At 40.4% G+C, this 17,505-nt stretch overlaps 2 protein-coding genes across 2 annotated transcripts; one reads left to right on the plus strand and one right to left on the minus strand.

Moving 5' to 3' along the window:
- The first annotated feature begins 6,368 nt into the window (after positions 1-6,368).
- On the plus strand, positions 6,369-13,469 carry LOC121589019 (protein Fer3-like). Its single transcript, XM_041907575.1, has 3 exons — positions 6,369-6,383; positions 7,198-8,023; positions 12,727-13,469. The coding sequence occupies exons 2-3, from the start codon at positions 7,906-7,908 to the stop codon at positions 13,467-13,469; spliced, it is 861 nt and encodes a 286-aa protein (XP_041763509.1). The 5' UTR covers positions 6,369-6,383; positions 7,198-7,905.
- Positions 12,717-16,940, minus strand: LOC121589018 (nucleolin-like). The gene is made up of 2 exons (XM_041907574.1): positions 16,297-16,940; positions 12,717-16,080 (listed from the first exon to the last, which is right to left on the minus strand). The coding sequence occupies exons 1-2, from the start codon at positions 16,685-16,687 to the stop codon at positions 15,209-15,211; spliced, it is 1,263 nt and encodes a 420-aa protein (XP_041763508.1). The 5' UTR covers positions 16,688-16,940; the 3' UTR covers positions 12,717-15,208.
- Positions 16,941-17,505: the final 565 nt, after the last annotated feature.

Below are 17,505 nucleotides of genomic sequence, written 5' to 3' on the forward strand. Positions count from 1 at the left end.
CTGTTGTGTCATAAGCCTTTTGTGCTTAACTGGAGTTTTACAGCTTTTTAAGGGGCAAAATATCTCCGGGGCGCCCCTTGATGAATTTGAAAGCCACTTTAAAGTGAATGACAAAACAAAAACTAGCCACAGTTTAGTGTGGTATGTGATCTCAATGGCAATCAACAATACCAAAGTAGATCGAAGGCAATTCCAATAGTAATTTGGCTAATTCTGCTTAGAATGCTTTTTTTCTTTATTTTTATAGAGACTTTGAGCCAATTTGCCTCATTCGCCTCTTATTTAGAATGCTGATGTTTACCCAGTTCATAGACTGTAAATCCGTTTTACATCGTTTCAATATAATTTGCCAATAAAAATGCCAATAAATGAATAATGTGTTTTTGTAATTTAGTATAATTTAAAAATATGAAACAAGAACAAGCTTAGGCATTTATTATCCTTAACATTATCTGCTATTTCTTGTTTACTCTATACATTTTCCGCTTTATGTAAAATCGATTATATAAAAAACAATCTGGCCTCCATGTTCAACGTAAGCCACTGACTGCTTCTACCCGGCCAGAACAAGTAAACGACTGCTAGTAATTAATCATACAATTTACTTCGAGTTTATTGTACTACTTGTCATTGGCGGATTAACGCGAGTGGAGCCCCTAATCGGTCCCACGAATGTAGGCCTTTGAAATGAAGTGGCGAGCGAGAAGTTGTATGAGGAATTCTAAACCAAAGAAGGATTGAGAGTAAACCCAACCCAATTTATAAAAGAGTTTTTTCGCCCTCCAGTAGAATGATTTTTTATTCAGTACTGTCTGTTATCTTTGGCGAAGTTTTCAGCTTTTTTAGAGTGTTGGGTATCGACAATTATTTAAAATTATTGCAAATCAAACATCCATCAATCATGCACCCTTCGTTCATAGTTCTAAGTTGCCAGTATTTAAGATTTACTATATGTCTTTAAGAATGCAGGGTCGCTGCAGGTCGGCTAGATAACCAAATGTGAACAACCTTTTATGTTCCAGCGCTAGTCGCTGAAACGCTTAAGTGCGAGATTTGAGCTTCGGTTAATTAAACAACTGCCTTGGAATAAATTTATCGTCTTCTCTCATACTTGTTTCTACCTTTTATTTTGGTAGATGGTCTCCTGTGTTGGTACGTTTGATGAAATGTGTATGCAGGATTTGTTTGCTATTTGTATAATGAACATTTTTAGGCCAAACAATATTGAAAGCAATCAAATTTCATCGATCGAGAATATTATAAATTAGATTCGAAATTAGATTTTTTTTAAACAACTGCAATGCTATAACCATTATAGGAAGCAACTGAACCTACTGACTTCAACTTTACTTACAACCCCCAGTATGCTGTAAACAATATAGCTCAATTATCTTGAAGTACAGAAAAAGACATGAAACTAAGCGACACTGTACATGTACATGCTAGTAAATATCATGTTTAAGTTTGGCAAAAAGCTTGTTTCTAAAAAATCATCATTTTATTTTATTATTATTTTTTGTTCCTGCAATACATTCGAATATTCTTTAACGAAATAAAGTTTAAATAGAAAACGATTTAAATTTGTTCAGGGAAATAAATTGGTCAAGGGGGAAATCAGACAGAGATCTCCACTTGTTACTGGCTACCAAGATAACTAACGATTTGAAAAGATTCAAAATTGTTTTATCCTTTATGAAATTTATTTTGTTATTGCTTTATTTAATTTGTGGGATTAGACGCATCATTAAATATTCATAAACCCCAAAGTAATGAAGAAATATGTACTTTAAAAAATTAAATTAGTCCAGGATTCAAAAAGATCTATTTCATAGCACATCCTGTTCACAAGTTGGTATTTCCATATGGGTTTCACACATCGAATTGAGCGCCGTGTAAACGATATTCAACATTTTTTCATGAATTCCTTCCGACTGTTATTATTATCATATTTACGGCACACTTATCGATCAAAATAGACAGTTTTCATTGTTTTTAGGTAATCATAAAATATCAGGGTCTCTTTAGTCACGAAAATATGTTTTTACACTTAAGTTTCCTTAAGATATCTTAATTTAAGTTATCTTAAGTATTTAGACAGTTTTGTTTTCTTTTTCTTTGGCACAACAATCGTTTGCTTTCAGTGACTTATTGATTACCCATAGCAGAATAGTCAGTCCTACGTACGGGGACACGGGCCCATTCAGGACTTGAACTCATGACGGGCATGTCGTTCAGTCGTACGAGTCGTATGCATTTGAGCAATATTTGGCCTAAACAACTTTAATAGAAAATCAAGAAAAAATTTAATTAAAAATCAACGGAACAGACGGCATAACTGGTCAATTATCTAGTAATCGGTTGATCCGTCACTTGCACAATCCGTTATGACGTACAGTCAGTCCAAAAAGTATTTGTCTAGCTGAATATTTTACAGAAAAAGGCGAATTATGGCCGCAATACGTATGGGGCGGTAAAAGTAATGATGAGGTTTGATAAAGGGACCATCAATACACACGTTTTGCTAAAAAATAAGCATTTAAATAGTGCAAAAGCAACCAAAAAAACATAAAAAAAACTAAAAAAGTCGTTTGATGAGCGCGCAAGTAGTATTCGTTCATCAGACTTTTGGCGTAATATGCGTATGAAAACAAAGGTTATGGAATCAAAAAATGTCCTGTACTTGTTTCTTATTGCATTTATGACTGTTGGTGACTACTTGCTTAACGCTAGAACTCATTTTAACCTTTAAAAAGGCGTATTTTTAATCCACTCACCCTACAAAACTTGTTCCAATTATTCTCTGGAAGAAATATTGCATTTCCGGACTGCGTGTCCAAGTTCAATTGAAAAAATGGCAACTCATATTGAGAGTCTACTAAATCATTTTCATCAGTTTGGTTTCAGCTGGTTTGGTGTTTCAAGCAAATGACAATGCTCTGTATGTTCTCCAGCTCGACTGTTCTTGAAACATGTGATACATTTTAAGTAAAATTTCTCAGAACTAGGACTCAAAGTACTTAAAAACTGCATTAATATGTTTTCCCATCTCGTCTCCTATCATTTTAAATCATTTTTCTAGCTCACCTTTCCTCACTGAGCCCTAGTATCATGACTCCATGATGCTACCGTTAAGGCCGGGCTACATTGATCATACTCGAAAGCGTAATTTTGATTTTCACTAGCGCATCTGGCGGCGGCTGACCGAAGCATTTTGCCAAACAATTTGGGACTGCTCCAGAAAATACGTTATTTTTCCATGTTTTTCACTTTAACTGGGAAAGCTTTGTAATTGATACATAATTATGCTGTGCAAGTATTTCAGCCGTTTTCGCATCGAAAAACGGTTAAAAAACTACTTAAATTTGAGATCCGGCACGACCATTCCCCCGACGACCAAAAAAGCATCCACCAGCCGCCGCCAGATGCGCTAGTGAAAATCAAAATTACACTACGGAGTACGATCAATGTAGCCCGGCCTTTACACGAGAGTTTGTTGCTGCATCTTAGTAGACTGTTTTCGCTATGGTATATGTCGGCCGTATGACGGGATTTAAACATGTGTTATATGTTAGTAAAGCCTAATTTGAAATAAATTCCTGAATTATTTCATGCACCTTAACAGAATTGGCTTATGTGTATGGTATTATTCAAATAAACATGATTGTAACAACTCACTCATTCAAGCTATTACATGACCAGCTACGATGGAATGCAGCATGATCCCTCAAAAATGTGACCAATTTCTTTCCTGATCATATTGGCCATCATAAAATGCACTGATTCCGTGGTAAAATTTGATTTTTTGGACATTAAACCACTTTTTTCGCTAGATTAACCGTCAAGAATGGCTGCTTACATGGCAGCTTGGCACACTATTAGTGTCAGAAAAATGGCCAAACTCTGATCAAATGAAGAAACGAGGCCTCCCACACATTTTGTAACCTTCAAAAATGGGTAGGATAGGTTATGCATAGGATTAAGATACGATTTCGATTCTCCATTCATTTAACTTCCTCGCCTATAGTGCCTTTCTGACCGCTTGAAGTGCAATTGAAACAACAGAAATGCATTATTTTAAAAGAAAGTCACCAATAGATTGATGATAATAAAGTTAATTCACGTCTACGTAGTGTTTGTCCAGCGTAAATAATTAAAAAAACTAGATGGACGAATACTTTTTGCGCGCCCATCAAACGACTTTTTTTAGCTTTTTATGTATTTTGGTTGCTATTGCACTATTTAAATGCTTAATTTTTAGAAAAACGTGTGTATTGATGGTCTCTTTATCAAACCTCATCATTACTTTTATCGCCCCATACATATTGCGGCCATAATTCGCCTTTTTCTGTAAAATATTCAGCTAGACGAATACTTTTTGGACTGACTGTACTTACGATAAGTTTTTGCAACGTTTAAACATGCAAAGCGCATTACGGGATTCTAATGTTTACTTCCAAATGCTGTGAGGTCTCGTATTGTGATGCCCATGACGTTTTCTATGCGTATAAGAGATATCTGGAGATACGGCTCTTGTTTTATTATTTATTAGTTCATACCTTCAACGGGACATATGGTCTATTTGATATGGGTAATAGTACAAAAAATACAGATCAAAATCAAGCCTTTTATCAAAGTAATCCGAAACAGTGTTAAATTCTACTGACATGCGGAACATACGGTCAGACTGCCAGCGCTGATCAGCCCGGGGGCTGAACAACCCGTAGAGTATCGCTAGATATCGTTGCGAAATGAGTCGATAGAGCTATTTAGCAGCCGAAATGTTTGGAACCGTTGCTTTGTTGAAATATCATTTGATTGTTGTTGTACATGTTCATGTAAGGTTTAAAGTTTTGTCAAGGACATGGATGTACGTAGCACTGTCCATCGGTATTGGAACAACCACCAACTCATTTTGACTATGCTAAATGCACTCTATGTTATTAGGGGAAGGTAGGTAAAGATGGACACTGCGGTTGAGATGGACACTTCTCATAAATGCATGAAATCGGTAAATTTCGAATAATTCTACAATGCAGCATCCAAACTAAAAGTAAGTAACACATTTGAGAACTTTTTGGGCATAATATGTGCAAAATTGTTTAAATTCACGAACAAAACAAATTTTCATTTGTGCGCATCCTCGTAGATCTAACTTGACTACTGCCGATCTTAAGCGCTGTAGCTTGCATTATTTATATTTTCGAATGAGTTATTGCATAAATAAGTTGTGGTAATTATTCACTAAAAAAATGGCGAGAATGAAAGCAATACAAAATGTTGTTTTCTGGTGGTTTAAACATCCTGACACCAAAACGGGAAAGACGGAAACTTTGTCGAAGTGAAAGATGAACACCGTATTAGCTGGTTTATTTTGCTTTTTATGTCAATTTATGATGAACAGCTCTCATTAAATACCTTAATTAAGGGTATTTCGAAGAAATAAACTATCCAGCAACTAGAAAATGTATTGAAATAAGCGATAAATGAAACACCTAGTCACGACTGGGACAATTTTAATAAACAAAAAAAGGAAGCATTTATATGAAATCGGAATCTAGGAATAGATGAGAGATTCTATGGGATTACAAATATCAAAAAGTTCAATCTTAAATGGAAAAATTGGCTTCACCTACCAACAAGTCTCTGAAACATGCTATGGTCGTGGACTTCCCGCGGAGTATTTTCCTAAAAGGAAGTTTGAGACTGTTGTTCTGTAAGCTAGTGCAACGTCAGCTGTTAGTGCCCGATATTGCAATAATGCTTTAGATTCTGCATTCTTTGAGGTGTTAAAGCTGGCGCTTATAATTCCTAAATTAACCTATTCCTAATTAATTCCTACATTCCAATTTCCTAAAAGTGTCTTTCTTTACCTACCTTCCCCTATATTACCACCTCCAAAATTGTGTTTTGATAAATACCATTGTTTTTGTCTCAAATCCGGCGAGTTGTGTGAATCACTTCATTTTTTCTCTTGCTCGAGTGTCCGCCACTCGTTGCTTAAATTCAATGCTAATTCGAATTTGATTAGTGAAACATCACTTGATTGAGTTCGAATCTGCTATAGTTATTCTGCTTTTATCTCCCAGGGATAGTTTTTTTCTGGGCGCTAAGTTGACTTCCTTTAGCCATAAGCACTTGGAACATTGGGATAGTTGTTAATAACTTGCACAGATCTTTGAACATAAATTTGGCATATTTCCTGCTCAGAGCAGGGTTCAGCTGTTTTCCACGTTCCATACTTTAACTGAATGAAAATCTTAATGTTGGCCAATTGCAAATTTAAATGACTACTAGATTTAATTTATTGACCCTAAGTATAGTGCAGAATGTTATGAAAGGTAAGACTATCATTTTAATTCAGTTGCATAGAAAAATCTGAAAAGGTTTGTCTCATCAGACAATCGTTCTAAGGCAGATTAATTCAAAAACTGTTATCGTTACCAATTATCGCAAATAAAGTAGTGATCTGTGTGGTAATTGATTGCCACCCGAGGACATTACCAAAAGTCACCTATAGTGTGCTCCATTTGCTTCGACTAATCTACAGTTTAAATAGATTATCCACTTTTACAGCATCGTCCGTCGAATGGCGAGCGAGTTAAATTAAATTTTAATCCACCGGGGTACCATTTTGCATTCCACCCGAATGGGCACGGAATCGATTTTCCTTTCTTCCTGTGGCAACTGTGGCCACATGCCGCATCAGTCCTGGGCAGCCCCATGGCACATGTTACCAGCGTCCGGTAATGTGTTACTGTCCCGGCTGACGGGGTGCCATCTCGTCCTGGGGCGGCATGATGCTGTATCCCCATGTCGTCCTTGTCACTCCACTTGCGCGGGTACGCGCTGACGCACTTGGCACCATTCGTCCGAACCCATCCGTGCCATGAACAACAAGGACCCGCTGCGGCACAACCTGACGCCTGCTCCGTGTGCCGGTGCAACATGTTTCCTATGATTGGTCGCCGAAATCTGTTACCCATCCTCGATGGGCGGAGCCAGCTGGCTGCCGGTAACCATGGCACCATGATGGAAGCACGGTGTCCTTCCAGTGTGTGTGCGGTTGTTTGGGAAATAACAAACATTCGAAGCTCTTCCAAGGGAGATCTTAAGGGAGGCTTTGCCAATACCACCGACCGGGCATTCCTTCAGAAATCTCATTTTGTTTGGTGTTTGTGATTTTTTCTTACCCCTTAGATCCCATTCTCAGTAATAACCGAATCTCGCCGTCTCGCTCCGGAGGGAAAACTTTGCCTCTGCCCTGCCCCGGTCAATGTGAGATCATAGCGTTGTGGGTTGGAAAATTTCAACTCCCTTTGCGTTCGATTTGCTGCTGCTGCTGCTGCGGATGGTTGATGCGGTGGCAGAGTGAAGGAAAGAACCATTCGTGCAAGCTGCTACCACTCGCACCAATCGTGGTACAACGATGCAGAGGAAAACTGCCGTAACCCCGGGGAAAAGTTTTGCGAGCCTCCGGAAAGGAGACGAGACGACGGTTCACACAGATGCAAGGATATTAAAAATAATGCTACCGTTCGTGGTGATTTTCCTCCCCTTCGCCACACCACACACCAAATCCACCGAAACACGGTACAGGGGCCTTCTGTTCCGGATTTGGAATATTAAATTCTCTGTCTGCAGCATCCGCCAGTCGGTCCGCGACGTTCGTTCGGTGTGGGACACACAGTTTGAGGCCTCTGTCCGGAGTCCAGAGCAGTGGCTGGAACATTTAGTAGTGTTGAGTGTGCTAAGAAGTTTTATATATGGAAATCCGTTCGAACGAAAGTTTCCGCAAAGTGTAAATTAATGTGAAAAATAGCGAAACAAATTGCTCAATAAAAAACGGGCAAAACGGATTTTATTGAACGAAAAGGTCTACACAACATTAGAACAATATCACACAGAATGGAACCACCGTTTCCGCCGGATGTGGCACCCTTTACGCCAATCTGGGGCCAGGAAGCACCGTCACCGATGGTACACTATCCGGAGCTGATGGCCGGCTTTCCGTGTGCAGATTTAGGTAAACTACTACGCTTAACTATTTGACTACAACCTGAACAACACATTACCTGCAAGGATACGTGGTTTCTTAGGCGTTGCTGGAAATGAATCTGTGAAGATGTTGGTGAAATCTATTGACTTGAGTGGTGTTGATTGTGTTTCAAAGATTAAGTTATTATTCAAAGTTACTTTTCAAGAATAGTGAGTTATGGTTTGGACTGGAAATGATTTTACTTATTTTCCGATGGTCTGAATATTTGATAAAATGAAATCGATAAGATAAAATCGTTTCGATAAACATTTGACAGATACAATTCAAATAGGTACAATTTCCTCCAAGAAGTGCCAAATTCAAAATAAATCGCAGAATTGCTTAAAGTTTGAAATTATTAATTACACAGATTTAACCGAATTTTCTACACGAAATGTATGAACTGAGTCAACATTAAATTATTGAATTTAATCAAAAATAACTTTTCATTCATAGTTTGGCTCAAAAACGTGATATTCCCTGGAACGCATTATTTGCGTAACTCGGGGAAAAACTGTATTTGATTTGAAGTTAAATACAAAAAAAAATTACCCTCGTTGAGACTTTTTATTAAAAGAAGGTCAAAAGTGTTTATTTATCGATAAGGCATTTCTATATCAGTTATATAAACTAATCATCATCAAAAGTGTATAACGTAGTTGTATACATTTTACAAGCAACTATAACACAATGACCGCAAATGACCGCAAAAAATGACCGCAAACATCAATTTATACTTTTACCAATATTTCGTGCACCCTTACACTACGATTTTGTAATGTATGAACCGATATTCCAAGCACTATATTTAATTGAAGATGTAATCGGTACAAATTGCTATTTACGTTTACCTTTTATAACAAAAACTCATTGAATGTTACTTACAAGCTCTTAGCTGTTCGGAGATGTTTGCGAATGTTGCTCTATTACAAAAGATTGAGTGAGTGAGAGTTCTCGATATCAATATTTGCTAGGCTATAGACACCAGGTCTGTAATAAAGATCGCTTTTCAAAAGGACTTTACTCTGTTTAGACCAGCAGAAAGAGCCAATTCGTATACAAATGACTGATCATCTTTTAGTATGACATTTCATACCGTTGAACTCTTCGAAATTGAATTCTCGTAATGCTCGAACTCTTCCAAACTTATTTATCAGATTGATGGACTAATCAATATGCTCGATCTCGGGGTTTGTAATAATTTATGTGCAAATAAAACTGCATTCTCCTGGCCCGCGGCTTTGGATAATTTATTAAAGTTTCCACAAGTTACCTCACAAGTTTGCCAATCGCTGGTTTAGATGATAATGACGGATCTTATGGAAAAAATGCGTGCGTTTTGTGTTGAAGGCTTAAAATGTTAAATTACTGGCTATTTTTTTCATTATTTGACTCCACGTTCTTTGACTCCACGGACATTTAATGGGAAATATTAACAAAATAGACCGGAGTCTGCAAGGAAAAGCATAAGATAAAATTTGTCTATAATTTGGCCATGTAGATGGACGAGTGACTATTGCTATTTAAACAACATGCAAGAGCATTTTTAAGTGCCTCATTTCTAAATGATTTAAATATGATTATCATCCAGAGACATTATGCAGTGCATTATGGTCGTTTATTTAACTGTTGTTCCTCGATTTGAACAACCAAAGTAAAAATGAGAACAACATTCCTCGTTAGCGATTAAGATATTTTAGCGGCAACCTTCAATGGACAGAACGCATTTTCTTAGTTCTTTGAAATATTCAATCATTTCTGTTTCTATTATTATATGTTATATGTAATTAAAAGAAATAAAAAAGAAACACAGTTCAAAAAGTAAAAGTATATAATTATAAAAAAATAATTTACACACAAAGTAATGCATGCATATATCAAAAACCGTTTGTTTTTTTTTCTCAATATTTCTACGATTAGAGGCCGAAAGCATCATTTTCACTTGGTTCACAATAGTAGTTAATATTGTTCGTCATTATTCAGTGCATTATGACAGTATCTTTAACATTGAAAGCTTCATAAAAATGACAAAATATGACATTAAAGTTTGCTCTCAATTTGTATGAATGATACGGAATTTTCATACATTGGGCCGAATGAGGTGGCATTCCCAAACTGAGTGATACATGACAATTAATTAATGTGACTCCGCTTTGATCCCACGTTAAATGATGTTTTGCTGTCATTTTCAATCATCATTAGCAACATTTACGATCCTACAGTTGTGTATAAAGTGATATAAAATTTCGATCAATTATAAAATCACTCTTTTAAAAACATTATTGCTTTTTCAAGAATCAGTGACAATTTGGTCACTATGTGATTTTTGTACTGATGAACCCTTTTTATTTAAACATATCCTTTAGTTAGACCTTTATTATGATTCCAATAGGAAAGGTTTGATCATTTTCTTAATAGGAGTCTATACACCTTTTTTGGAGTTTCCATGGAGCCTGTCCATAAAGGGTGCTATAGAATCCAATTCTCATCATATAAAGTTTACTTACCATTAGAAAGACTCAAGAAAGTGTCCTAAAATTATGAGAATATTGAAAAGCCCTCAAAGCTGTTAACAACAATCTGTAACACGTACACATTAGAGAGGATTCCAAAGTCCGTCGGCATGGGGGATTCTCTCCATTCCTGTGTGGGACCCATTACGTTTAGCCCTCAATAACGGACTCGGTGCGTGTGAAATTACCACTTACGTATAAATATTGTACTAAAAGGGATGTACTTGGTGTAAATCAGTATTTATTATTGTATTTTCTTATTTTTTATGTAATGTTTATACTATATATGCCATCAAACACACACACCACACACACACACACACACACACACACACACACACACACACCACACACACACACACACACACACACACACACACACCACACACACACACACACACACACACACACACACACACCACACACACACACACACACACACACACACACACACACACACACACACACACACACACACCAAGCCATTTAAAATTATACAATTCACCAAGCTTAGTGCAACATTCAGTATGGAATAAAAAATGATGAATAATATGAATGAACTTATATATACTTACCATAAGTTAGCAATGACTTTGTAAGTAAACTTGCAAGTGCTAGTAAATTATTAAGATAATAATTACATGGAGGATGATCTTGTCGCAATAAAAGCATTTTTTTATGGATAAAAAAACAGTAACAAACCATTTTTGGAAAAATGCGCTTGTGCTAATATTTCTGTCATTGATTTATATTAAAAATAATCATTCTAGTTGAATGTCTACTCGCATAATGAACTAAGTTTTAAAGTAAACAGTACGTTTTACTTCTGATCATTTAAACATTCAATAATACATTCTATGCTAAGCAAAAAAACATCTCAACTATATAAACAAATCAAGAAGTTAAATAATATTAATGAATTAGTGTAAATATAATTGATATACAATTTTTATAAAAAATATAAATTTTTTATAACTACTATGGATATTTGTTGTTGATGTAGACTTCTTTACACTGGTCCAATATATATTAGTTCACGGCCGTAAACATATTAAGCCGACGGAAACATTAAAGTTAGTTTTTTATGATTAGCTTTACAATGATAACCTTTCGAAGTTTAAAACTGTTCTATAAATTATCCATCAGCACTATGCAGTACTTTATACTTACCTTTTTAGTGGCAATTTTCATCCCTTACAATATTTTTGACTAGATTTACATCTCACCGTTGCTTCTAGTAAAAAAGAATAGTTCTAAAAAATAGTAAGTAAATGTTCAAGCCGTTTTTTAAAAGTCCATACATTTGAAATCATAAATTTAGAAATTCATCAACGAAAATGAAATGTTTTGAAAATGAAAACGTGAAAAGTGAGATGATACGATTTTCTGAAATGATGCCAATTACATACCGGCGACATTCCGAATCAGATGATGGTTTCACCAACATTTTGGACTACCAAGATCGGGATGAACATTATTGAATTGAATTCATTGAGGAGCGAACGCTCGATTGATCGTTTGAAGCGGAGGCATCGTTGTGGTTGGATGTGTTGTTAAAACAACCCATTGCACATGAAGTTCCTTCCTTTGATGAATAGTGCTCCTCTTGAAGCTAAAGCTAAATTTTGATAGGGGCAGACATTGAAATGCAGTTTAGAAGACCGTCGACCAGGATCCAGGAATACGATTGATAGTATGAGGAATTTCGGTCTTGCTCATGCAACGCTCCGGGCATTGATCTCGCGGGAAAGAAGAGGAAGAAAAAACACACACAATCACCACTTACAACTCGTTCGTTACTATACAGTATCGCGTTTAATGGTTCTTTTTTAAACAGTTTTTCATAAATGGATGCATACAGTAGTTTTGACATTCATTGTACATTGACGATGACTCTGCGTTGATCTGCTCGTTTGAACGTTGTACCATGCGTGGGACGGTTGGAGATGATGTAAAAAAGCGCGTGTGGATCGCTGATTTGATGCTGATCTTTGCCTTGTGTTTGAGATCCACAGCCATGGCTATTGATAATGTTTGCCATTGTCGCACGTGTGTTGGAAATTGATGGGAGGAAGAAGCATTGAACGTTACACACACACACAGTATAGTGCAACGGCATTTGACTTTCGGATTTTAAATTTCTTTCCTGTTTTTTTGTTTCTTTTTCGTTTCTTACAGCTATCTGGCCCCGACAGCAGGTCGGCAGCTTTGTCAGCCAGCGGCTTTCGCCACGTGGCGCACAACCAGCACCGTCCAGTGGGTCGACAAAGAAAACGCGCCGCCGGGTAGCCTCGATGGCACAGCGGCGCGCAGCCAACATACGCGAACGGCGCCGCATGTTCAACCTGAACGAAGCGTTCGATAAGCTGCGCCGCAAAGTGCCCACCTTCGCGTACGAGAAACGGTTGTCACGCATCGAAACACTGCGCCTGGCGATAACGTACATTGGCTTCATGTCGGAGCTGCTGGCCGGCACGCCCACCCACGACGGTCGTTCGCCCGAGCTATACCCGGGTGTGCTGGCGACGACCGCCCATCACGCCCCCCACCATCACCATCACCAGCATCACCATCATCATCACCAACAGCAGCAACAGCAGCACAACAACCATTCGGCGCAACATCAGCAATCGCAGCCGCCACAACAATCGCACCACCATGCGCACCTACATCACCAGCAGCAACCGTCGCAGCCACACCACAACCTGCATGGATCGGCCACGGCACCGGCAGGCTCGGTGGCAGCTGGAGCAACTACGGCAGCGACACACCACATGCATCATCCCTCGCTGCAACGAGCGGCGGCCGCGGCGGCTGCAGTGGCCGCTGCTGCTGCTGCTGCAGGCGGCACGGGCACCGTCAATGGTACTGAATACCATCCTGCGTACAGTACCGGAGCCGTACCGCACCATGTGGTTTGAGCACGTGGAGCGACCGTTGGGTCTGGCACTGGCGTGGCGTCAATTGGATAGCCGGGTTGTGGTTTGGGTGGATTGACCTTATCGTTGATGCTGTACTGTCGAATATTGTTGGTTGTTGGAAGCGAGGTCAGGTTCCGCGAGTGGCCAACAATCATCACTTCCACGAATACAACGAATAAACGAAATGTTGATGGACGTTTTCGCTACTGAGCAGGCGCAACACACATCGAAGTGCATCGTTTAGTCAGTCACTATGATATCGAACGTTCCGGGTGGGAGTTCGCTTGATCAATCACTTATCTCTGTCCCGGTGTCGAAGGGGGTTCGAGCTGTTCACACGAGTTTTTCTTCAGTGGCTTGGTTTACTGTCCCATCGTTTCGATTTGTTTTACGTCGATCCCTTTTCTACATCTAGAATCTAAATCCTCCTCCGTATTTAAGCAGTAAAATGAGACCTCAATGAGGCTTTTGACATGCAAACCGTTCGAGCTGGCTTCCAACAACCTAATGTACATAACAAATGCTATGTTGCAAGCATTCCATCGCCCTACTGCACTTTCCCAACGCAGGAAGGGAATTTACTTGCCGCACCACAGTTAAGATGTTTAAGACGTTTTCTTAATAACGTTTGTTTCCGATTCACTCCTCTCTTCTGTGTCTTCTATGTCTCTCCCTTTCGTTTACAGTGCCAAACTGATCACTGTACCATTCGCTACTCGTTTAGCGGCGGTTTAGTTTTTTCATCACGAGTGTGTTTTGCCACACAAATAATGTTCTCTACATCGTCTGAGATGTGTTGCGTACGTATTCGGAACGGAATTTCGATCTCTTCCATCATTTTCCTGTTTCGTTGGTACCGCGGATTTACCACACACATATATATATATATTATATATATAAACCATACATACAAAACATACATCTGTCCTGTCTTTATCCCGCTTCAAACTGAAACCGACGAATTGCGGTTTCGGGTATCTCGTGCCTATCTATCTCGCTATCTCTCTCTATCTCTGTTTACTAAACTGTTTTGTTTTCAAGTGTTTTCAATTGTGCTGTTATGATTGAGTAAGTAGTTCTGGGAGGGAAATAAGATGCGTACGTTCGTAGAGAAGGTGTTAAGCAAACGAACAGAACAAACTATGTACTATCAATGTTCAACTAAATGACAAACAGCGAATAAACAATACAAACTATTGTACGTTTACGAATTGAATTGTGTTTGATGCTGATTACTTGCTGCTGATGCTGCTGCTGCTGTTGCTGCAGTTTTGTTCTTGATAGAAGCTGAATTTACTGCCTTTTGTTTGCGTTCTTTGTACACTGTTTGAGTTGGAGGATGGCATTTGCCAAGGAAAAGAACGATTGTTTGTTTGTTTGTTTGAAGCTGTTGTGCTGTGCATGCAGCGTTGCAATCTTGAGATGGTTGTTGAAGCAAATGGTAATTGACCATGTGGTCTCCGGATGTTTTGATAGTGCAGGGCTTGCCTTAAACAAACGATGATGGTATTGTGACCATTCGATGACATCACTCCTAAAAGCACATAGAAAATAAGCAACTAAAAAAAGAGGGGAGGAAGGATTGGTATGATGGAGTGTCCTTTCTGTCGGTGTGAGACTAAAAACTGGTAAGGTTGATAAGATGGGCGGTTAGAGAGTTTGTCTCTCCAGCAGTACCGTCAGTGACCACGTTCGCTCCGCTTTCCGCCTTGCCCGATACCGTGTTGTGAAGCGCACAATTATTCCGAGTCCGACGACGAGTAGCAGACGCGACGCTTTTTACGCTTCTTGTGATGGGTGGCGCCATGCCGGCGATGGCAGCAGCGATCGGCACTGGTCGACGCGACCGTGGGCGAGACGCGCTTGCGCCGGTCGGCCCGCGGTTCGTGCGGCTTGCTGCGGCTAAAGTCGACCCGCACCTTGCGCCCCTCCAGCATGGTGCCGTTCAGTTTGCGCTGCGCGCGGCGCGCATCGCTGGCATGCTTAAAGTAGATGAACGAGTAGCCGCGCGACACGTTCGTTTTGCCGTCGTAGATTAGCTTGATGTCTTTCACGTGACCGTAGCGGGAGAACAGCTTCATTAGCGTCTTTTCCGTCGTGTCCGGGTTCATGCCGAAGATGCCGAGACAGCGGTTCTCCTCGTTCGAGCCGCACAGTATGCGCCGCACTTCGGTCGCACTGCGGTTCGATATCTCCGACACGCTGGACGAGCTGCTCTCGGACGACGAGCTGGAATCGCTCAGCAGGGGTGTTACGCGGCGCCGCTTTCGCTTCCACCGGCGGTAATCTTTGGAGGAGTAGTTGAACGCTTCGTCGTACGCCGAGTAGAACTGTTCGAGCTTTTCGTCCACCTCGAGCAGCATGTCGCGCAGCAGGCGCACCTCGTTCTTCGTGATATCGAATATGTCGATCTGCTGCAGCGGCAGGTTCCGTCGCAACATTTCCACCCGCATCCTGTTGCCGTTGAACATGTTGTTATTCATTTCCAGTGCGCACTGTGTTTCGGCCTCATAGTAAAATCCTACGTACGCGGTACCGTGTGTCGGTATCAGTATGCCGTAGATTTTGCCAAACCGTCGAAATGCTTCGTACAGCTGCCAGTCGGTTGTATCTAAAATCGGACGGTGGGACGGTGGGAAAGAAAGGAAGCGGTGAATAACGGGTGTGTGAGCCGGCAGAGTTCGAACTTTCCGAAGGGTTTCGAGATTTAACACGAGACTGCTTCTTCTTACTACCCGCGCGGGGACTTTCCTCCGCTGTATCTTCCCTCTCCCTCTCTCGCTCTCTCTTCCACGGTCACCCTTCCTATTCGTCGTTTTCTACCTACCGTCGCGTATGTTTCGCACCATTATCGATACGCTCATATCGAACCACTGGTCCTTGAATATCTGCATCACGATGAGTATTGAGTCTTGGTAGCGTATCCGGTCCCATTTTGCCGCCTCCTTCGCGTGCCGCGAGTGTCGAAAGCGGATGAATGCCACCTTCGTGTTGATGTCAGTACGATGCTCACCGTACCAGGCGACGCGCTCGATCCGGCCGGCGTACTTGAACAGCTCTATCAGATCGGTCAGCATGATCTGTTTCGGCAGGTTGCCCACATACACGATGTTTTCCAGCAGCTCGTCGAACAGTTGATCATTTTCGGTAAACCGCGGCAGCTGCGGCTGCGACGTCGACGGCTCGTTCATCGCTGGGGACCACAGAATATCGCCCATTTCGCACACCACGAGGCGCACACTGCACTGCCCAATAGGAATGCGTCCAGCACTACGTTGTATTGCACTCGGTAACGCGCTAAAACACACCCGACCGTCATAAAATGTGATAAATTTTGGTGCCGAGCGGCAGCAAACACGGGTACACTTTCTTTGCTATTTACAGTTCCTCGCTGCCGTGAACCGTCGCGACCATCTAACTGCATGACATTGCAGTGACAGCACGGATAAACCGGTTGGTGCAGTTGGCATACTGTTTGCTGATCAGCCTAGAGGCTGCAGTCTCTAGGGTAACCAGTACCAGTTTTCGGCACGCTAGTGCAGCAGTTTCACAAAAACTGCTCACAAATAAACATTTTTTATTATTTTTCATGAAAGTGATGTTATTCTGGTTGATAAACTATCATAATATGTTTAGCGTTTTGTTCAATTTTCTTTATTTTTACTTTTCCAAATCGGTCTGCTCTCAAAATGGGCGCCAAACAGAATGGTCGTTCACGCCACGGAATTCTGACAGCTCTTGATGACAGCTCGTACTCTGCGTACGAGCCACGCGAACTGCACAGTGGGCTGCTACAGTACTCCCCTTCCAGACTAGGATACGTACTGTTGAAGATGGGTAGGAAACACCACTCTTCGGCCTGAACGAGTGGTTCTAGTCGGTGGTAACTCAGAAGAACTGGTAGGTGGAGCAGGAACACTTGCAGAAGATTCTTGTAGGATGTGGGCTGGTTTGAGGCGGTCTATTGATATAGATACTGTACGACCTTTCACGTTGACCTTGAAGATTTTTTCTGTTCGATCCATAACCTCATAAG

Source organism: Anopheles merus, chromosome 2R (genome assembly GCF_017562075.2).
Source record: "Anopheles merus strain MAF chromosome 2R, AmerM5.1, whole genome shotgun sequence".
Classification (NCBI taxonomy): Eukaryota; Metazoa; Arthropoda; class Insecta; order Diptera; family Culicidae; genus Anopheles; species Anopheles merus.

Excerpts from the sequence above, each read along its gene's own strand:
- LOC121589018 (XM_041907574.1), bottom strand. The coding sequence starts at position 16,687 with ATGGGCGATATTCTGTGGTCCCCAGCGATGAACGAGCCGTCGACGTCG. Across the intron at positions 16,081-16,296 it reads GGTGCGAAACATACGCGACG|ATACAACCGACTGGCAGCTG; the intron begins GTAGGTAGAAAA and ends GTCCGATTTTAG.
- LOC121589019 (XM_041907575.1), top strand. The coding sequence starts at position 7,906 with ATGGAACCACCGTTTCCGCCGGATGTGGCACCCTTTACGCCAATCTGG. Across the intron at positions 8,024-12,726 it reads CTTTCCGTGTGCAGATTTAG|CTATCTGGCCCCGACAGCAG; the intron begins GTAAACTACTAC and ends CGTTTCTTACAG.